This window comes from Argiope bruennichi, chromosome 1 (genome assembly GCF_947563725.1).
Source record: "Argiope bruennichi chromosome 1, qqArgBrue1.1, whole genome shotgun sequence".
NCBI classification, from domain to species: domain Eukaryota; kingdom Metazoa; phylum Arthropoda; class Arachnida; order Araneae; family Araneidae; genus Argiope; species Argiope bruennichi.
In genome coordinates this window covers 113,387,586-113,411,189 of record NC_079151.1, presented here as the reverse complement: position 1 = coordinate 113,411,189, position 23,604 = coordinate 113,387,586, and the positions used below count along the sequence as shown (strand labels likewise).

General features: G+C 28.6%; 1 protein-coding gene across 2 annotated transcripts; it reads left to right on the top strand.

Annotated features, from left to right (window-relative positions):
• Nucleotides 1-6,640: 6,640 nt before the first annotated feature.
• LOC129968456 (eukaryotic translation initiation factor 2 subunit 2-like) lies at nucleotides 6,641-13,069 on the top strand. Of its 2 annotated transcripts, none has more exons than XM_056082337.1 (2): nucleotides 6,641-6,796; nucleotides 12,106-13,069. In XM_056082337.1, the coding sequence occupies exon 2, from the start codon at nucleotides 12,128-12,130 to the stop codon at nucleotides 12,953-12,955; it is 828 nt and encodes a 275-aa protein (XP_055938312.1). In that variant the 5' UTR covers nucleotides 6,641-6,796; nucleotides 12,106-12,127; the 3' UTR covers nucleotides 12,956-13,069. The 2 variants fall into 2 exon arrangements, with proteins under 2 accessions (XP_055938312.1, XP_055938321.1); XM_056082346.1 differs by lacking the exon at nucleotides 6,641-6,796 and adding an exon at nucleotides 10,928-11,003.
• The last annotated feature ends 10,535 nt before the right edge of the window (nucleotides 13,070-23,604 follow it).

Genomic DNA, 23,604 nt, shown 5'->3' with positions numbered 1-23,604 from the left:
GGCTCCCTAAAAGACTATAACAAAAATAGGTCTATTTATTATTTAAAACAAAGCGAGAAAACATATACAAACCCGATTCCATCAGTGCAGAGAAAGTTTTAGTAAGAGACTTATAATTGTAACAGGGCTCCTCTACAGTAGAAAATAAAAATTAATTGGAAAGTGTAAAAAATGTTCAACTCACCTCATTTATCGAGAGAAAGTTTTGTATTCGATTCAATTTCTTTATCCCAATGAATTTTAAGGAGTGAGCACTCAATGAGAAGAAATACAAACATTTCAAATCTTTGAAAGGCAATCACTTGTATGGAGATTTCGTGTTGTGGAGCATTTTCCAAAAAGTTGGAGAGACATGCACAATGTGGTGAAAATTCTCATTATCAAACAAAATATGTGTATTCGAAAATATAGTCCGAAATTTGTCCGAATTTTGAATGTAAGTTCTTTGTTTACTTGAGTTGATTTTATTTTCTATTGCCGTTATTGTTGATACGGACAGCCCGATCTAAGCTGCTTCATAAATATATTCCTTATAAGATGCATATATATTTTTATATATATGACGCTGCACCCTTGTTATAGAGTAATTTTGATTGGCTTTTAACCCCCTCCGCCTCCGGGATATGTTGTAAAGGGAGTAAAATTCTTTGATGAGTTCATAGATATAATAAATAGCTCAAAAAGGTGGGAAATGCTAGGAAGTTGAAATTTTCTCTCCTTCATAACTTCATTACGATTGAAGATACAAAAGTAAATCTAATTGGTCGTGTTTGCCTATGTCTCGTTAAGATTAACAACTGTTTCATTGAAAAGTGTTTCTATTGCTGCGATTGCTAAGGAGTTAAGGGCTGAGAAATAATTTTCAATCCCTGATTTTGACTGTTTTTAACATGATTTATATATCTAAATAAGTAAATAAACATTTTCTGTGCTTTCTCTTTTTCCTTTTTTAAATTTCTTAAATGCTCGCGAACTAAAGTTTAATAACTTGGAAAAAATGATTAAACAAAAAAAAATGGAGCAAAAATAATTATTGACAACATTATATAAAAATGGTCAGCTGCAGAAAATTTTGGAAACTACATATGCTTTAATCCTTTTGAATGCACTTCGTTATGTTATGAATTATGTTAGTTATATCTTTTTTTGTATATGCTTATAGTTTTAAGTATATCGTTTTTATAAGTAACTCTTCTTAACCTGTTTTCGACCGATTATTTTAAACGATTCTGTTTATTTTCTTAGTGTTTGATGCATTTGAAAGTAAACATAGTTAGTTCATCTATCTGCTCATGATGAATCTGAGAAAATTTTGTTGAAAAATTCTTGAGATATTACATAGATTAAGAAAGATATTCTTTATAAAAAATGCTTTGTTTCAGTAAAAAATATTATTATATTAATTGCAGTTTAATCATTTCCACTTTAATTTAAAGCATAAATTCTACGGGAGCTAACAGAAAAATTAGAGAGATACATATTACGTTATGGCTGAAGGCCTTTATAACATTATGAGTGAATTATATGACTACCAAAATTTGAAGTTTTAAAATATTTTGATGAAGAATCTATTAAAATAGGAGTTACATAAAATATTTAATTATTAAAATGTTAACGAGCATTAAGATTGGCAAACCGGCTGGTCGCCAAAGGCGGCTAGTAATATATAAGAACATTTATGAGAGAGTAGGTGAAAAAGTATTTTTTTTTTTTTTGAAGGGGGAGTACCATTCCCGCTATTTTTTTTTAATTATTATTTTAGTTAATGTTTAAAAGTATTGTTATGCATATTTTATAAAGAAGTATTTTGTGTTGCTTTAGCTATTGTAGTTATTCATTTATGCAGTATTTTTCTAATATGTTATCCATATAATAGCTATGTTATTCTGTGTACATTAAAAAAAAATAACGATAAACGAATCAATTGTAAAAACATTATAATGATAAATATTTTGAACTAGAAATCCGAATCGTCTTTAATTTTTTTTAAATTTTATTCATTGCAACAATTTATATCACCATAATATAGTGTTTGAAGTGTGGAAGTCATCTAGATATAAAATGATATACACCTCCAAGTTCTTTTTTCCTCAAGTAAATAATGAAATTCATTATTTACAAATTTGAGTTAAAAAAGCAATTTTGAGCAAAAGGTGAGTCGATATTTACTCGTAACTACAATGCATATTAGTATAACTTAAAGAAACGAAGTTCAAGAGTAATTAATGGCTTTTAAAAATATGAAACATTAAGAAAGTTTTTATTTTTTTTAAACTGTTTACCATTTTTAGTTCATGAACTGTAAATTTTCGACTTCAATAATCAGTGAATCAGAATTCTGAATAAGACGGAATTGTTCATTGTATCTATGGATAATTTACCCGAATTGAATAATTTGAGCAGATTAAATTAGATTCACACAGACTGTGCTAATGTCATGGTGTCTTTTGACACTGGAACCGCTCAAAAATTTGACTCTACATAGTCCAGGTCTTTTTCTTGAGGTATCAACCGCATTATCAATACCAGAAATATAGTTACGATATTTTCAAAATATTGTAAAATTTAGAATATCGTTTGACATTGTGGAGATATCTTACAACATCCCTGTACTAATAACTGAGGCATAGAAAGTAAAAAATTTACATTACTCTATTATTCATTTTGTGAGCAAATATTTCTGATGTCAATGTGTTACTATGCCGATGTGTATTCCGAACAAAAGCTCTTCTCAGGAAAATAAATTGAAATTCAATTCTGAAGTTTTCAGGACAAATTTCTGAATGGAATATATAAATAAAAATAATTGAGTAGAATTTCTTTTAAAGTATTTTTCCTAGATTTTTTTATGGTGGATTAGGCAGAATAAAAGAAAAGGATTCAAGTTTCAAGAAACTTATAGAAGTGAATTATCTACAAGTAGTTCATATACCGGGATTGCTCGGGTTGAAAATCCTTTCATATATAATATTTTCAACGTAAAACGTTTGTATAAAATGTAAAATACAGCAACGCCTGAAACATTATTACTATTATTATTGTTTATAAAATATTTAATTAGTTTTTAATATTTGAAAAATTATCAGTAGTACTTTTTTGTCTTATATAATAAGAGTGCAAAATTTGTCAGAATTTTGTGCAGTTGTTTAGAAGGAGTTGTGGAACATACATATATACATAATCACAATGACTTTTATTTATAAACTGACTGCGTATCCATGAGTCTGCTAATTTTAATGCATGTAAATTTATAAAAAATTATATTAAATTGAATTTTAAAACTTTAAGAACTATACTAATTGTTCTGTCAAATTGTACATTAATGTTTAAAAAATTAATAGCAATAATTTTATTGTTTAAGTTGCTGAATCAGCTTTCTAAAACAGTTCTTTAAGTTTAACACCGGATGAGATTGAGAGTGGGGAGAGAAACACTGGTTTTTCGGCATTAAATAAAGGGTCATTCACTTGAGAAGAACATTATAAGCTTAAAAGGTTAAGTTTTTAAAAAAAATCCTGTAAAATAAATTGTTGATCTTTATAACAGCTTAATTTGGTCATTAGAGCGGGAACAGTCTTTCGAAACTTTGTCACAATCTTATTTATAAAGGTGTTTTCTCTCTGCCTCGCATGAAATTGTGGACTTCGAGCAAGGCTGTGAACGTCACAAGTACTCAGATATTTATTTTCAGAGTCCCATACATGAGATTTCGTACTATGTAATTTAGTAAAAAAAAAACCAAGTACACATTTTGGATGTCCTCTTTGGAGCGAGAGAAAAAAAAATTGACACAGAGCTGCAGTTTAGTTTTATTAACGTCCTGTTTGAAACAACACTAGGGCTATTTTGGGACGGACCTCGTAATTTTGAACCGCGGTCAGATGACGAGGACAACACCTGAGCTGGCATCCCCCTCTCCACACCAGCGGGAGGACGTTGGGTCAGGACGGATTTAACGGGCAACAGACCCCCTTACACAACGGTTCTTCTGTGGACTCGGGTCTCGAACCGGAAACCCTCCGGTTCCGAAGCCGAGACCTTACCACCACGCCACCGCGGCCTCCAACACAGAGCTGCAATAGTAATAGCAATATTAAATTTTATTTATCCAAGTCGTGAAGCATTTTGTATTAATTATTGTCTGAGCAGTTTTCCCAGGGAACTTACGCTCTCAAACTTTACTATTTAATGTTTTTCGGAAATCAACCTCTACAGAGTAAGATATTTAAAAAAAGTAAGTTATTTGCTAATTTAATTTTCGTCACTTTCTTTTGAAAATTGACTGTAATGATACCATTTGAAATCGAAGAACACCACTTTTGGAATAGCATTATTTTTTTAGTCTGCAAATTTTTATTGATAAACAAGTACTTATAAACGCTTCTCGACCATATTGTTTTTCCCAACATAATTGAATTTTTCAAAAACTCATGCAATATTAGTATGAAATTATTAACAACTGTTTTCATCAATGCAGCTCATACTTGAGTGGAATTTCAAGGATTGTCACAAATTGAAAAAAAAAAAATAATAATAATTTTCAAAATTTGTGCTTTTTTAAAATTTATTCCTGACCTAATTAAGTTGTTACAACGTCCAACAACTTATTTCATAGGTTTTTTTCGTACCTAACTTTTTCACTTAAATCTTTCCTCTGAAATGAATAATTCTTAAATTCTATCCCCTTATCCAGTAACATATCTGATTTAAAGACCTGCTTCAGAGGGGTCAATTCTACAACTTAAAACAATAAAATTGCTGTTATGCATTTTTTATCACAAAATTTTTTATTTCAATTCACAAAATAAAACCAGTGGGAGTGACTCTCCTCCAAACGTTTTCGCATACTCTCTAATAAAGGTGTAATCCCAGAAAACGTCTTGCAAACATCTGTGTATAATAGTTACGAAATATTAATCTTTGGCTTGAATTTAGCATTTTTCGGAATCTGTCGTGTCAACCTTAGCGATTTGTCCCTGGCATGCGATTAATAGTATCCGAAAATAGAATTTGTGTTTTAGATGCGTTTTTCATAACCGATTGCAACATAAGTGACAGAGAACTGCATATGTAGTCACAAAATAAAATACCAAATTTGATATATTTCAGTCATTGCGTTTTGAGTCATCGAATTTACATATTTCTGAAAGTACAAACGGACAACCAATTGCTGAATTTTGTACAAAATTTCACAGATGTCTACACTATAGATGCTAGACCCCCGGGGGGGGGAGCATCTCGAAAAGAGGATGAGATGCTTCCGGTATAGTGGTGGATCTCGCCACTCTGAAGGGTGCACAAAAAGGTGGGGAATCTGGCTCCTCCCTTCGATGGCGGGACGTACTTCCTTCGGAAAGGGTTGTGCAGTGGTCGGTGATGGTCGTTAGGACTCAACCACAGTTCCCATCAGTGTTGCTATTGCGGCGGTCCGGTCATTCAGTTTTTTTTTATCCGTGTGCCTTCGGGCGGGTCGGAGAGTCAGTGATATGACTTATACTGTAGATACTTAATCTGTGTACCAAATTTTATCTATCTGGCTCTTTTCTTTTTATAATTATAGTGTTAACTTAGTGGCTTTTTTTCAAAATTTGACATAAATCTATAAATTTGGTGTAAAGATCGTATACCAAATTTCATCCGTCTAGATCAAAGCAATTTCGAATTATCTTTTCCCAAACATATAGAGGGACATTTTCCAGAAATGCATTTTTCGCTTTCAGGGAGATCTAAAACGCGGAGATTCGTTAAAATCTCGAGTTCGACTTTTTTTGACAATTACTATATCTATATTACGTATAAAAGAAGGTAAAAAAAAAAAAAAATCAATTTTTTGACAATATCATTACTTTTTGCTTGAATCATGATCAGATGAATGCATTACAAAATGGAAACTTATACATTTGAAATGCATTTTAACTACTTATATTTATAAAATAGAAATTTTTAAATGTTACTTAAAAGAGAATCTATCTAACAAAAATAGTCTATAATGTTTGTCAAACCTAATGATTTTTAATTATATGATGATTTATTTCTCAGTAACATGCTTTTCTAAACTATAAACATAGGTATGAATTACAAGGGAAAAAAGAAAAATTTACTATAAAATAATTAAACATTTATATAAGAAAGAAAAATGGCACTGAATTTGCAATATATCTCCTCCAAAATCAATTCAGATGATGTCACAGTCACGTGATTCCAATCATTTTCTGTTCATCTTCTGGAGTAGTGCCGCCATCTTTTGACGATACATATTATTAAATTCCTGCGAAAAAAATTATGCGGTATAATTTAGAAATGCTTATACAAACTTTAACCATGTACTAATTAATACTCTATTTCAAATGAATTTTCAAATAAAAGAAAGAAGGAAGGAAAATCGTGAATCATACACTCGCTACTCGCTTATTTTCGAGGATTCGGATTCTTGGACCAGTTCAGATATTAATAGTGCTGAACAGCATATAATTATAAAAAAAAAGAATTATTTCAATGAAACATTATTTTATTCTGTTTTAATTTTCATTGTTAATTAATTTATTTTTATGAATCATCATGCACTCGTTTGCAATCAACTTTACAAAATGCTTCATTTTAGCTGAATCTTCTCAACTCCGCCATATTGAATGATGCAATCCTGACGCTGATGAAATAGCTCACCGGCTTGAGTTATAGCTTCTTTCCATTTCGCGGGATTGCAATTACATTTTGAACCTTCTGATGATAGTTGGATCTTTTATCCCTTCCGTTTCACATTTCAGAAAATTTGCTTATAAGAAATAAAATTCCAGAGGTAAGTTATATATATCATTTTTAATTGTACGGCTAATCAACATGATGTTCTTTTTGGTACATCAAAACGAAAGATGAAATATGATTTTATATGCTAAAAACTGATCATAATAAATATAAGATCAGCAATAAAACAGTAGTTCAATCTGATTTATTATTCCGTAAAAAGATGCAGTGGTATCATTAAAGTTCGAATGGTATAATTAGATCTCCTGTTGTCGCCGTTATTTATTTATTTATTCCCCCTTTTCGTTTATACTATTATTTATGTTTGATGGTTAGACAGCTTTATCGTACATTTTATTGGAATGAGAATAATTCTTGTTGAAAAAATTATTTTCTTTATTACCATTATGTTTGCTTTATTTATGGGCATGTGTCATTTTAATATTAAATTTTTTAAATAGTCGGAATTTTGTAATGGTTAATTCAAATTCGTTATTTGATATGAAGAAACACTGGCTAAAAAATTATTATGTGATTTTAAATATAATTAATTGAATAATTATAAAAATATTTATATAAAAATTATTCTAATAATTAATACTAATGCTTTAAATCTGAATCTGTAGTCACAAATTTGAACCAAAATCAATGTTCCCGTGGCTTCTGCACGTTTAATGAAATCACTTATGACCATGCGAAATATGTGTCAAATATAGTCTGTCAATTTAATGTTAGCATCTGTTAAGGATTTTAATTGAGAAAAAGCACAAAACATTTGCAGTTAGATAACATATTAGATGTTTCTTTTGTCCTGATATACCATGAATTGAATTCATTTTGATTTCACATAAAGTCATTTTATTATTCCAAGCCAAAGTCAGTGAAAACAAAGCTGAGATATGAGAACAAAGTATAAGCATGCAGGCCTCCATTTATATTAAATAGTCTCATTAACCCAGGCCCTGGTTATTTTTCCTTCTTTTCTTGATAGGTGTTCAAATCAGAATGAGGATTTTCATTATTATATCATATTTAAAAAATAGGAGCTTATTTAAGAGTTGATTTTTATGAATAAAGAAACAAGTTTAATTTATTTTATTTTACAATTTTAATACTTAATGAATTTAAGCATAGAATTTGAAAAAAAAAAAAAAAAAACCCCTTCCATATAGTTTTTAAATATTGTTTTATAATTAAAAAATTATTTTTGTTTTTTTTTTTTTTAAATCATAATTTAACTGTATATAGCATGATTGCAATAAAATGTGCAATATTTAAATTATTGCATCATTAATTTTTAAAGTGAAGATTTATTATCTGTAAAAAAATTCAATGATTAGCTCTGTTGTAATGTCATAAAATTCACAAATAATTTGTTCATAATGTCATAAAATTGTTTATTAATAGTATTGAGAGAAACTATGAAACTTTGAAGAAGAAAAAAATATTTATTGTTAGAATAGAAAGTTATGTATCAATATTTAAATGTATTTCTTAATTAAAATTAGTTTCCTTGTAAATTCAAAATGTTTAAGAAATTGCCAAATTCAGATTAGTGCATTATAATTTGTTTTTGTTGCCACATACTATTGATGACATAAGAGGCAATATGTTAAAACTTTATTTAGAAGTTCTACGATTTAATGTCTTATGTATTGAATTTCATGGAAGCATATAAGTATTGGGTTGCATCACTTCTGACCACAGCAATATTAATTAGAAATAAACAATGAGGAACTAACAAATATTCAGTAGATATCAATTCACTATTAACAAATACACATAAATATGCACAGTTTACTATATAAAAATGAAACAATTGCTATTCATTGCTGACACTGCAGATTTCCTTTAATGTAATGATTGATTTTTTTAATTACACATTAGAATTTTTTCTGAAGTTTTGCAAATGGAGCTGTATCTCAAATTGTGTATTTTGAACTTTATTTCTGATTCATCTTATGATATTTCATTGGCTACAGGAATGAAAAGATTTCGTGAAGTAAAGAAAAATGTAAATAAACAATTATAATTCAAAAGAAATGATAATTTGAAGAAAAAAAATAGAATCATCACCTGAACTTATGCAATATATAAACTGTTCACATCATAGTAATAGTGCATTAATTCTTTTTCAAAGCAAAAAAAAAACTTTTTTTTATTTTTAATATTGTTTATGAGTTCAAGAAATGTCAATTTTTGCAAATACTGATTAAGGTTTCTCTTTGTTTTGCAACTCGCATTCAAATCTTTTCCCCCCTTATTAAAATGTTATTGAATAAAGAGTGCAAAATAATACCCAGAACATTAATTGTGTAATATTTTTTTCAATTCACTTTCATTCGTTAATACATCTAATTTTAATCTTATATATAATCTGTATAATGTCATCTTGAGATAACAATCTTGCATTTTATTTATCAAATTATTTTGATTTGTTATTTTTTTTTTTTTTTTTTTTTAGATTAAGTATAGATTAATGCATTTTTTATTTTAAGATTCTACATTTTACTTTACATTCTAAATCGTATTGAAAGTTGTAGTGAGATGAGTAGTTTTTTAATTATCTTGGTTTATGAATGAAAAGCTTGATAAATTTCAATAACTGAAATAAATTTGCTTTAAATATTTCATATATTAATACATTTTCCACTGTAATAATGAAATCCTGTACTTATTGTAAATGAAATGGTAATGTCAGAATGTCATCTTCTTTATTTTGTTTGTTTAATTAAATCGGTAAAAAGAAAGAAGGAAAAAAAGAATACTTTTATTCCAATATAATTTATTTTTACAAAAATTCAAATTTAATCCTTATCTACATTGACTGAAAATGCAACACTTTTCATTATTTAATATATCATGAAAGTATATTTTATATTCTCATTTATGAAATCCTTTTAATTATTTTTTAATTTAAATGTTAATTCTCATTATTTATTTAATTAAATTAGAATTTTGATAATTGCCATTTCCTTTTGGTAATTATTTGCGACAAAATATTCAAGGATGAAATTTCTTAGCTTTAAAGAGGGAGAGAGAGAACTTATCAAACCTTAAGTAATCAGTATTTTCACTTTAATAAAAATATAAGTAAAACCTTTTTTTTTTTTTTTTTTTTCTTTTAATCCAATGCTTTAGAAGTTTTTGATCCAATCTAACTATAAACATCAAGATTTAAAATTTTTAAAACATTTATCATTGCTTTAAAAAAATGCTTTCTTTGATGATATTAATTATGTGATAGTTGATTTTTTTAGAAGCTACAAAGTTTGCTGCGAGTTAAATTTAGAATTCAGTACGTTATTTTTCTAAATAATTTTATGGAAAATCTTGCTCTATTCTGCTCGTCTTCTCATGTTTTGAAAAAAACATAGCATTTCTTATAAAAAGGCTCTTCTTTCTCATAATTCAATATCTGAACACAACCTGTGCAGCTGCATAGACCTAATTTATATGTAGTTACGTCAGAAGATTCCATTAATTTTCCTGTTTAACTCATTTATATTCTTTAAATCTGCACAAAAGAACAAACTCAAATAAATCTAAAATATTTCGATCCAGGATAAAATCAGCGATTAATTTTTCTATTCATTCTTTATCAATATTTATTTTACCAAAATAATTCAATATCATCAGCATTTTCCAATGACGGCTTTTGGATAATGCCGACTTCCGTAATTTGTGCAACATCATATTTGTATATACACGAAATTTTGAAATGTTAATTAGTTAAAAGAAAGGTAAGAATGAGTTGTAAATTGTTTGACAGTATTTTATTAACACTTTTCATTTATGCTAGTTTTAATGGGACCTCTTTCTTTTCTAGCTGTTGCTAAATTTTGCGATTTATTAAGAAATCTGAAGTGCACATCTTTGTGCAGATTTACAGGTTTTTGTGGCTATTGCCAATGATTTCGGATTAACTAATGTCAATATTATTTCTTATCAGAATATTACAATTTAATTATTGCTTAAAGTTCCGGTTATAAGCTGTTAAAGCGAATTTTTTGGTTCTGAAAACACCCGTATAGAAAGCACCGAGAATGTAAGAGAAAAATCTGGAATGTATATTAATACTTAAGCTAAATCGATATCTCAGTTTGTCTCATTGCAAAACTATGTGTTTCCTTGAAACTGCCATAATCAGCCATAACTTTAATCTTATCAGTGGTATAGTTCTAATTTCCTCTTTGGCGAACAAGCAGCTTTTAGCGAACAGCTGGTTTGAGAATTTCATGTATGGGATCATAATGTTGTTTGTAAGAAAATTATAGTTGCTCTATTTAAAAGGGAGAGGGTGATTAATTGTAGGAATAACGATTATCTATTAATGTTTGTAATTAACTAAAAAAATAATTTATTTATCGCGATTTTCAATTCATATGTTCGTAAATTTTCATTTCATCTTAAACTGATATATTGACCAAAATTTTATGGGAGTGCATTTATTTTACTGTACAGAAGAATTCATTCTATAAGCATTTAAAAAGTTTTTTTTTTTTTTTTCTGTTGGCCTAATTATTTTCATTAAAATTAACTTTTAAGTTATTCAATTTTCTGCCGCAAACTATACACCGTCCTTGAGATTGTAATTTCTGAAATTTTCATATTATCACCATCTCTTTGATTCTTTTCAATGAATTTCAAATCTTATTATACGAATTGCAATTCGAGCTTTTTTCGCTACAAATAGATTCTTTGAGTATAACTCCAAATCATTTATTTTGTGTAGTATTTCAGATTTCCAACATGAACCTTGGACTTTTATTACTATTGTAGTATGGGGTATGTAGTATTAATATGTATTATTATTGTAGTATGGGGTGGTGCTGTATTCTATTTGTTTGATATAGTCTTCAGAATTTCTTTTTTTATTATTATTTTTAATGTTTATTTCGCAAATAGGCTAATAACGTCTAACTTTTATTCTCTCCTCAAGGCAAGCGGACCTAGGTGTCGGCCTAATAAAAAATCTGCCATTTGCAAATATACAATATTGCAAACAAAAATACAATCTGAATTTGCGTTTTAATTTGAAATTAAGTTTTTGTGGTCATAAGCTGAGATGTATAGGTTATTACTTTTTGATACATTTCGGCTGAGCATATTACAGTTTGGGTTTATTATTTAGAGTAATAAATTTTCTAATTTGTTTCCATGAAGCAAGACTTATCATTCCTGCGAATTTACTGTAACTGTAAATAGGCATTTAATATATTTTTTTTTTCCTTCATAAACAGTTTATCATGATTGTTATGAGAAAATTTTACGAGAGGATGATTGTTCGTTTTATAACTGCATAATTACAAAAACACGTTTTCATAATAAAAATGATAAATTTTTTTTTCTCCTTTATTTTAGGAAAGTTGGTGAGTTCTACTTAATGATGGAAGAAAGTAAACCACCCCAAATAGACGAGGACTTTCCTCCAGAATTATTGGAGTTCATCGGACAAAAGAAAAAGAAGAAAGTCAGATTTCTACCTGTTGGATTGGATTCTGTCGAAACTGTTAAAAAAGACAGTGAGATTATTTCAAATGACAGTCCCGATGAACCTTCAGCACTTAATGTGGAAGACGACTTGAGTTTCCAAAGTTTGAAAAAGAAGAAGAAAAAAAAGAGAAGCAATATCGACGAATTGCCATCCTCTATTGCCGATTCTGTTTCAAGCACAATTGATGCAATTGAAATTTCATCTATGCCAACAAGTACCGACAACGATGCTGACTACACATACGAGTCCCTCCTTAAACGAGTGTTTGACATCATGCGAGAGAAGGATCCGAACAGGGATGTCGAGTGTAAGAAGAAATTAATAATGAAACCTCCCCAAATTCTACGAATCGGTACAAAAAAATCTTCTTTCGTTAATTTCATCGAAACGTGCAGACTTCTCCATCGCCTTCCTCAACATGTGCAATCCTTTCTCCTAGTGGAGTTGGGCACCAGTGGATCCGTGGACGGTAATAACCAACTCATAATAAAAGGGAGATTCGATCAGAAACAGATCGAAAGTGTTTTGAGAAGTTACATCAAAGAATATGTCACTTGCCACACATGTCGCTCTCCCGACACAATATTGCAAAAAGACACTAGGCTGTTTTTCCTACAGTGCGAATCTTGCGGGTCTCGATGTTCAGTAGCAAGTATAAAATCTGGTTTCCAGGCTCTCACTGGCAAACGAGCAGCTATGCGAGCTAAAGCTACTTAATATCGTTTTTTTATTTTTTTTAAATATATTTCACATCATCATCTTGTAATTTTAATATTATTTGCATCTTTTGTCATGTTGAAGGTTATTTTAATAAATTATAATAATGTTTAATGTGTGGATTTGAAAATCAGCTTCATCTTTTTATCATTTCGATAGTAAATATATAATGGAAATAAATAGATAAAAATAAGATCATTTGGCCTACAGCTACCAAATTTGACCCATACATACCTTGGAGGATGGAACTATGCAACTGAGAGAAGTTTTTTTTTTTAAAAAAAATGAATTAAAATTTTAATTGAAACTTGAACAAAATTTGAGTATTTTTTCACTACGAAAAATATCACAGTACAAAACTTTTTTTTTTTTTGCATAATTTTTTTTATTCGATTTTTTTTAAATATGTTAATTATCTTTTCCAATAAAAATACAAAGAATTCTGAACGAGTTTTAAACGTAATTAATATTAATACAGAGACGGAAGAACCCTACAGGTATTGATAAAAGTCAATAATAAAGTTGCAGATGCTTTTAAAGTTTTTTGTTTCACAATCCTAATTACTATCGATATTAGTATAAAAATTAAGAGATGTGTAAAAAAGTAAAATTAAACTTCTCGCTAAACACAAATTAATTATTGGCAAAGCAGATTTCATTAAAATAAGCAATATATTTGCTTAATTTTGAGAAGAATCTGTAAAAGATTTATATTTAAAACATGCTATTAATATTTAAAAAAAATACCAAATTTTGAAATGTTTTAGGTTAGAAATAAGGTTACATTTAATAAAAGGCTAGAAATAGCAGAATGTATCGAATTTTTTTACGAATTCTTGGAGATCTGAAAGAAAGTTAGGGAAATGCATGAAAATGAGTATAGATACATGAAAAAAAGGCTTAAGCCTTTTGAAATAGCATTAATTAGATTTTTGAAGAAGCTTTTGAAATCAAATTACGTAAAATGTTTAATTGAAGTAAACTATTAATCCTGCCGAACCAATTGGATCATAAAAAGCGGCTCACTTATTATAAAGATGATTATGTGTTTGTGTATATTGATGCTCTCTACAGACTAAGCCGTTTGGCCTAAGCTACCAAATCTGGCACATGTATACTTTTATGACGAAAATGCGCATCTTCGCACGATTTTTCTTTTCAAAATTAAGCGACTCTTTGAAATTTTCCCGAAAATATTACTCTACAAAACTTATTTTTACATAATTTTTAAATTCAAAATATTATCTTTTCAATGATAACAATTTTTTAATTCATAAATTAAGTTTCTTTAAAAAATATTTTAAGCATTTTTCCCAACAATTTATTTCACAAAAGATGAAAATCGACGCTCAACTTATGAATGGGAAAAATTAGTTTTTATCAAAGCTTGAATGAAAATATTAACTTTACTAGTTTTAGCTTGCAATAAAGAGTTAAGTATAATTTACTGCACTTGTCTATAATAAATGAAATAAACGTAGTGTTTTCTGGAAAGATGAGTGTAAGAATAAATTTTCTATCGACTTTTACAATATTTATATTATTCATTCAATAATTCTTTTGCACTTAAGACATGATATACATATATCTATGTAAACATATTTTAGCAGTTGCGTGCCCTTTTGAAATTTTCAATTTATTTCATTCCAGTGGCATAATTTATACTTATAAAAAGAGGTAACAGATACTACAAGGCGACACAAGTGCAAAGGGATTGAAATTTTCCCTTGAGTGGTTTTACAATGAGATTTTTATGGGGATTTCTTTGTCACGTGTAGATTTAGAATAGAGAAATTTAGGTATCTTTAAAAGAGTTTGCAAACATTAAAGATTTTTATCCCTTCATTCGGAGCGTGAGAACCTGCAGGATTTACAGTTTTCTAGAGCGCGTGCAGAATTAATTAAATAAAAAAGTGGGAATTGGATCAAGAAATAAGAGAACATTTTAGAATGAAGTTAATATGGGCTAAATTAAGATAAAATTTAGGAAAATAATAAGGATTTAAATTATTTCAAGAGATATCATTACATATATATATATATAATTCAAATTTGATATGTAAACAGTGCTAGACATATACATCTAAAAGAGAAAAATTTCTAAATGAAATAAAGAACACTATTTTATGCAGTTTGAGTTAATAAATGAATTACGAATTTTATATTTTTATGTAGGCTCTCAGTCTTATAAGTTATACTTAGTAAGATATTCTTGAGACATTGACATTTTAAATAAAAAGAAAAATTAACTCTATTTTGATTAAAACTGAGTGAATTGGGGAAATGTAAATATTTTTATAAATATTTTATAAAAACGCGTGATTTCAGATCACCCTATTGGCCATTTCAAATAAAAGATACCCTGTTATAATATATATATATATTCTTAAATCAACAGGATCTTAAATTTCTCAAGCGCTCGTTTCTTTTCTTTTTTTACCTTAGAAGCAGGTGTTCACTAAGAATATATTTTTCAAAATTTCAATTCAAATTAATTGAAAATAATATTGAATTTTAATGTTTTCTTCCAATATCTTCAGAACATATAATCTCGCCAAAACTATTGTTACAGCATCTTAAAATTAAAAAAATAATAATAAATAAATAAGCTTTTTAGCGACATTAATTTTATTTCTGTGCGATAATTTATTTAATTTCAATTAATTTTTCAAATACGATTCGAAATCACGCTTTCTATTGCACTAATGAATTGCAAACTAATTTTATTGTTCCCTAAAAAATTTCATTCGCATGTTTTTTTTTTTTTTTTTTTTTTTTTTTTTTTTTTTTAAATTTTGATAAAAATATCGCTTTTTGCGGATATTTACTCACAAATATTATATTAGACTATTTTAATGTCTAATGATTGATGAAAGTAAAATATATAAATTTAATTTGCACCAGCTCAAAGCGTTTTTCTATTATCGTATTCTCAGACAAGCAGATGTAATTCCAAAAATGTGTATTTCGTGCTTAAGAAGTCTAAAACGGGAAAATCGTCAAAATCTCGAATTTTTTAAGAATTACAATAATTTCTCTCTGTATGCGAGAAAGTAATGAAAAATGCTGCTGAATCATCAGCTATATGTTTCCTGGGATTACAATAATGATGGGGAGATATTATTTCTGCGAAAAGGCGAAGTTACTGAATTGTAGAATTCAAATGAAATAATTTATGTAATCTGTCTATGTTCAAATATTTCTGTTTCTTCTTGCGACGTAATTTCACGCATAAAAATTTTTCATTACTCTTTCAGCTTTCTCAATATAGCTCAATTCCCCTAACATAGCTCAATAAGTCATGTATTTTGAGCAACAGAGTCACAGACATCTTCCACCTAGTCCAATCTTTTGCCGATTTCAATTTTTCAATCGTGAATTTGAAATCCATTGGTGCCATTTTTCTACTTTATTCCGCCAATGCCTGCCCGGGGTTTATTAATTTGAAAATAATGATCCAGCTTTTTTAAAGAACTATCATAATATTTTTATTATAAAAAAAAGAGGCATTCTGGCAACGTATACTCTTTACTTTGGTGGGATCAGTCTTATTTGTTTGAATCAAGTACGAACAAATGCAACAGCTACAATATCCAGGAAATCATTAGAAATTATTTTGAAATATAATTGTCTATAAACGAAATTTTGAATCATAGATCATTCTTTGATAATTCTTAAAAACAAATTAAAATGGTCTTTATGTGGAAAAGACCATTTTAATTTGTTTTAATAATTCGTATTTAAAAAAAAATTACTCCTTAAAATTGTTTACTAGCCTAACCGAAAAATGAATACTAAAGAGTCATTTTAAATTCCAGTCTTAATATACAAAATAATTTAAAAATAAGGAAAATGCTTGTTTAAACAGAAATTTTTTGAGATTATATTTTCTGACAAGAAAAAAAAAATGAAATGAATGTCTATGAAAATTTAATGTTGATTCATAATATCTACTGATAAAAGAAAACGTGTTATGTCCGTATACACGTTAACACTCTACGAATTATCTAGTACGCTTAATCTAGAGTTACTAAATTTGGTGCATATATACTTTGGAATAAGGGAATATACACATAAGAGAATTTTTTTTTTTAATTTTAATTAAATAAAAATTTAGCGAGAATTTGGGAATCTGTGGCTACAACTTTTGAAAACATTGCAACACAAAAATCATTTTTACATTTTTTTTTTTTTTTTAAATTTAAAAAATCACATTTTTAATGATACCAATTGTTTTGTCTTGCAATTTTTGTTCTATTTTTAATCAATTTTTAAAAATCATTTTAAATATTTTACAACAGTATAATTCATTGTTGTCGTGAAAGTAAAATCGTTTTCATTTTTGCTCCTGATATTGCATCCTGGATTTTTTTAATTTTTTTTTTCATTGTTAACAATCAAAATATGAAGATTCTGCTTATTTTCTCATTCTGCGTAGATTTCACTATAAGAATTGCTTTTAATAAAATTTTATTGTACTGTGTTTAACTTTAAAAATGGTGTTTTAAGCGATGGTGAAAAATGTTTAATGCATCATATTTCAAATGTTATTTTTTTTTTCCCATGAGACATAATTAAAGCAACAGACCTAAAATTACGGAAATGCATAATTCAGTGAATAAAACGGCGTAAGATTTCTAAAATAATATGAGTTATATATCTATCCAAATTTAAAATTTAGAATACTTTACTGAGAAAGCCATTAAAACCAATAAGGAAAAAGATTTAACTGAAATGTGTAGTTACCATTTGTTCTGGTAGACTAACTGATCGTAGACTGATTAGTGCTTAATAAATATGAATAAATTGTCCTATTTTGCATAAACACATGTAGCTAAATGTTTTTATTCGTAGTTTATTTATTTATTTATTTTTCGTTATTGTTTTGTCATACTATTCCATGTCACTATACAGAATTTGAATTTTAAAAACACTAATAACAAACTTTGTGTGAAATCTCTTCTGTTCGAACAAACATGTTTTAATCTTTCCAAATATTTATAAGAAATATTCCACTTATTTTATCTTTTCAGATAACATTGTTGCTCCATTTCTAATTTGAAATACTCCTTTGTGATAGATTAAATTCACTTTATTCGGTTACAAATTTATTCGTTATATAATTTTTGATCGCAGAATTATTTTTACAAGCAAACCAAAGCTATTCAACAAATAATTATTGTTCAAAATAATTATTTGTTTTTTAAGTAACAAGAAAATAATAATCATTATGTAACGAGAGCGAATTCTGGAGTTTAAAATGCAAAACAAACCTTTTGTATTTCAAATTCGAAACTTTTCGCTTTTACATTTTTGTAAAAACATTGGAAAATGAGCATTGTATTATTTTATCAAACATACCGTTGATTTTATTTTCTTTTTTTTGGAAAAACCTGTTTTTTTTATTATTATTATTATTAGATAGATCTTTCTATTTTATAAAACAAATGAATCATGTGTCTAGTATTTATTTAATGCTACTAATATCCGTATGAGAGAAAAAAAAAAAAAAAAAAAGAGAAAGAAAGAAAGAAGAAGAAAAACAATGCTGCAAAAAAATTTCAAAAGGCTGCATTTGTTTTCATTTTAATCAGAAATCTAAAATTTCTAATAAAAGCTATTTTATTATACTCTATATATAGAATAAACGGATAAAAAGAAGTTATTCAGATATTTGCATTCTGAGTAATCAACGATAGCTAAAGAATAAAAAAATTACTCCTTTGGCATTGTTATAAAATAAACTAAATAGAAAACTGTAATAGTTTTGATTAAATAAAAAGTAAATCACGCGAAAATTAAAACCAAACAAAACTTGTTCTATTGCGCAATATGATGTAGATGCATTAAATAACTACCAATTAATGGGATATTTTTATCCATTCTTAATATAATAGAAAATTTTCTTTACTTTGGCAGCGGAATCAGATTAACAATATTCCTCTGATTCACTTAGAACCTTTCTAATCATAAAAATATAGCAGCGGATAGTTACAGATTTAGTTCCACGTCGATAAGCGCGTAGGATCCCTTATACACGAGTAAATTAAGCTGGCAATGCAAATCTTAACGGTGCCCTCTTTTGCTTTTCTCATACTATCTTTTAAAACAAGATTATTTTTAATTTGATTTACATGTAAGCAGTTTTAAATTTTAAAAAATGACATTCTGAAATATCAAATCAGCAAATTGCGAATCATTTTCAAGAGAATGGGTTTCAACATATCATGTATAAAAATAATGCGAAATTGGTTAATTAATGCGTTAGTTAATACCGCATAAAATGGTCTGTTGGCCTCATGTAATTAAACATGTCTTGGTGAAAGACACTACTTACATGGGTTATGGGGTGTCAGAAGTGAAAAACTACAAAATATACCTTTAATTATTTGCTAAAAGTATTATTTTAAAATTTATGGATATATCTATTTTTGCAAAAAAAAAATGTTTGTTTGTGCAAATTAACGCTGAATAGAATAGACCGTTAGACCTAGAAGTACTAAATTCAATATGGATAGGCGTTAAAAGATGAAAATGAACGCGAGTACTTGAAAAAAAAATAAAGAGATATTTTTATGTTTTTCCGCAATAACTCTCGAAAATATTATTACGCATAACTGATTGTTACATTTTTTTTTCTTTTCTTTTTTAACTGTTGAGGAATAGGAAGATGAAGTTACATTGCCGCAAAAGATAACGTATAGTTTCAAGTAGATTACCCAGGTGAATTTTGAAAGATACTATTTAATTAGTCTAAAAGTTACTAAAATGTTAAAGTTATAATTTTATGACCCTATAAGAAAATCTTATTCTTTATTGATAAAATCATGAGCCTCAAATTAACATAAAAAAATATAATTTAAATTAAACGATTTCCTAATAGCTCGAAATACGATTTCATTTTAGTTTTAACTTCTGAATTGTGCGGACTTCATTTCCTCACACAATTAAAACGCCGAGGTCAGCAAATTCCTTTCTGAAACTATACAAGTTCAAAATGCTTTCTTTTTCTCTATTTAATATGTTGCGTCACGCTCGTCATAGTTTTGACAAAGAAGATAATAGATAAAAGTTGGAGTATTTCCTTAAAATCATGATTAATAAGAAGCGGCAGAGAATTCCACACCTGTCCCGTAAGAGAATGTTTTACATACATAAAATTCTAAAATTAATGAAATAAGCAATAATTTCCGAAGTTTTCTATCAATCTGAAATTTTAATTTTCAGGAATAACAAAATAAAGTGATTTAATTTTGATTCTTAGAAAATTTGCATAGATTCATTTTTATACATCTGTGAATATCAATATTGATTCGAATATGAAATTATTCTCTCTGTACTCAAGAAGCTAAGTAGACACTGACTTAAGTTTATACTAGGTACCGGCTCAAATGGACAGTGTCAGAAAGACAGATGACATAAAATGTACGAGTATTCTTGTATTTTTTGCTTAACGTTGCATAAGCATCTTCATAAAATTAAACAACTTCTGTTTTACGTAGAGCTGCATTACAACAGAATATTGATCTTGTATAAAAATTTATATTCAGATACTTTAAGCTTTAGTAAGATAGTATAAGAGATTATTTATCTTAGCGTAATGATATAATTCATTGCTTTTCCTGTGATGTCAACTTAAATTATTCCATACTCAAAGGGCGTAGCAACCAAAAAGGCAAGAGATGTACAGATGTCTAGGGCCACACTCTTAGGGTAACCATAGAGACATAATATTTGTGTCTTTATGTCCTTATTTAAAATTAAATATGTTGTTGGAGAGAGAAAATGATAAAATAACACGACGCCCCTTTTATTTTATTCGGTCAGTAGTGGAATAGAGGCAATAATAATAATAGTAATAGTAATAATTCCCAGAATGCCACTTATTCTTGCTAACTCACGTACATTCTATGACGATATGCTCGTTTTTATTCTCTCACATTTCTTCAGCCTAAGTCCAGTTAGATATTCTAACCATTTGAACAAAAGGTTGCAAACTTAATGTGAAAATTTTCTTTTCTTTTAATTTGGATTGTTTTAAAAATAGGAGATATTTTATTATCATGATGTTGTTTTCTTCACGGGTTTTGAATAATTGAAGGCAATGAGTAATTGAAGCTCGAAATCACGTAGGCAATGAATAAAGCATAAATGGCAATATTCATCTTCATTTTCTTCACCCGCTTTTACCAGTATTGCATTGTTATTATGTATGCTTCTTTGAAAGCAGATGCGTTTTTAAAAGATTGACCTGCTGTTAGAGACATGGAATTTACACCATTGTAATCCTACGGGGCTATCTATAGAAGACCCCCCCCCATGGAGTCCTCTATTGTGCATGCACAGATGATTTTCGTTATATCTCGTAAACTACATATGTTGAAGACATGGGGGTTTTACCATAGTAACCCTACGGGGCTATAGAAGACCCCCATGGAGTCATCTACTGCGCATGCGCAGATGGTTTCCGTTATATCTCGTAAATTACATATGTTAGAGACATGGAGTTTTCACTTAGAAGCACCCCGGTGGTCCTCTACCTCCCTCCAATTTTTGCATTCATTGCGCATGTGAAGTACGAATTTTGCTTAATATTGGTCAAAGCAATGTCGGATCGATACCATAGAGTTCCTATGGGTCTCGGAATGTCGATGACGTCAATTTCCGGTCAGACCGGAAGTTGAATTTTCGAGTGAAGTTTTCGACCTCCTTTTTGTAAAAACTCTCTTTACGCATCGATACACTCTACTCGATGTCCTCTATCGAACGATACCACATTTACGTCGCTTACTTTATTAGGAGCCGAGAAACGGAAGCGAGAACGGAAAAAGGACATGATGTTGTTTTGGTGTGTGTGTGTGGGGGGGGGGGGTTGAAGCTCGAAATCGCGTAGACAATGAATAAATCATAAATGGGACGTCTTAAGTTCTCTCCCGATGAAGCCTTGCAAAGAAAAAAAGAAAGGGAATGAAAGAGCAAACAGAGGCCGGAACAAAACCTTCAATAAAACCGTCAGAGACAAAACCTTCAGAGACAAAAACGAATGATGAAAAGTTAAAATTAGAAGCCGAATATTTAAAAAAAAACCTCTCAAGGGTTCTTATGATTCATATTTATATTAGGTACAAAACAAAATCAAAGTTTCTTCCTTGGTTTTTTATAAATGAATTTACAAAGAGAAAAGCGCATTCAAGCTTTAAAAAAAATAGAAAAAAATATCCAATAGCTTGTTGGTCTCTCCGCATCTTTTTCATCGCTTTTCCTTTCCTCCTTTTTTTTTTTTTTGCTTATAATTTCTATACCAAGCATTTTTATTATCAATGAAGTTATTCCAGGTTTTTCTTATTCAGTTTTATTTATAGAAATTCTAAACGAACGATAAGCATTTCAAAATACTAATCTTCTTTTTTTTTTTTTTTTTTTTTTTTTTTCTGACTGATGGAAATCTCTGGTGAATAAAAATACGACCTTTAAAGCTAATTTATATTAAGTCTTGTTGAGTCTGTATCAAATATTACTCGGATAATTCTCGTATTATGCAAATACATTTGCTTTGCTTATTAATCAAAAAAAAATTTTTTAACATGTTTGTCTGCGTCAGAAATGATGTTTACATAAGGAACTTAAATAGTGATGTCAATTTAGGAATTAAGCGAAATAATTGTATGTATAGAAATTTTGACGTCTTCTTCTTAAAAAGAAAAAAATCTTTTTTTTAAAAAAAGTATTTTAGTTCTGGAGAATAAGAGATAAAAAATATACCTTTTATTAAATATGACTAATTATTTCACAATTTTGCGCCCGTTGGTAATATCATTCGGAAAACTTTTTCAACTTTCTCATCCTAGTAAATCCGCTTGACTCACCTGATATATACCAAATGCACCTCACTGCTTTGATTTTTAATTTCATTACAAGAAAAGCGGCGGTGTTCTAGTGGTAAGGCCTCATCTCCGTAACCCGAGAGTTTCAGGTTCGAATCAAGATTCCACATAAGAACCACTGTGTTCTCCCGTTAATGTGGCGTAGAAGTTTGAAAAAGAGTGTGCAGGCTTAGGTGTCGTCCTCGTCATTTCAACGCTGTTCAAAATTACAAGGCCTGTTCCAAAATAGTTTTAGTGTTGCTTTAAAATGGTTAGATAATATTTCTAAACTAAACATCATGCACAAAGGCGAAAAAGAAAAAAAAAAAAAAAGAACGAATTCAAAGCATAACATAAAGGTAAGAATACATATGAATAGCTTCATTGCCATATGATTCTTAAATCATGCGAAGCTTATTAATAATTTGTTTTGAATGCAATAATAAGTTTTGATGAAATTTTCTACTTTTTTCTTTAATGAGTCAATATCTCATTAGAACAAAATGATGAAATATGAAATAAACAAAAAGCAGCTGCAATGTTTTTTCAAATTTAAAGTAATTCAATGATTGGTTCAAATAAAGAGAATAAATGAGAGAAATATAAATATTTTAAATACGCCACTAAAAATCATCAACAATATTGAATTCTTAATTGACTAAAATGAAAATATCCGAATTTTTAAGGAAGGTGTATATCGATATCTCAAGAAACAGTTATCGATTGTGAGAAAACAAAGCGCGCGACTTGAAGTGAAGATTTCGAGCGCGCCTTATCTCCCGCAAA

What these genes read in the sequence shown, in the direction of transcription:
- LOC129968456 (XM_056082337.1), top strand. Translation starts at nt 12,128, where the DNA reads ATGATGGAAGAAAGTAAACCACCCCAAATAGACGAGGACTTTCCTCCA.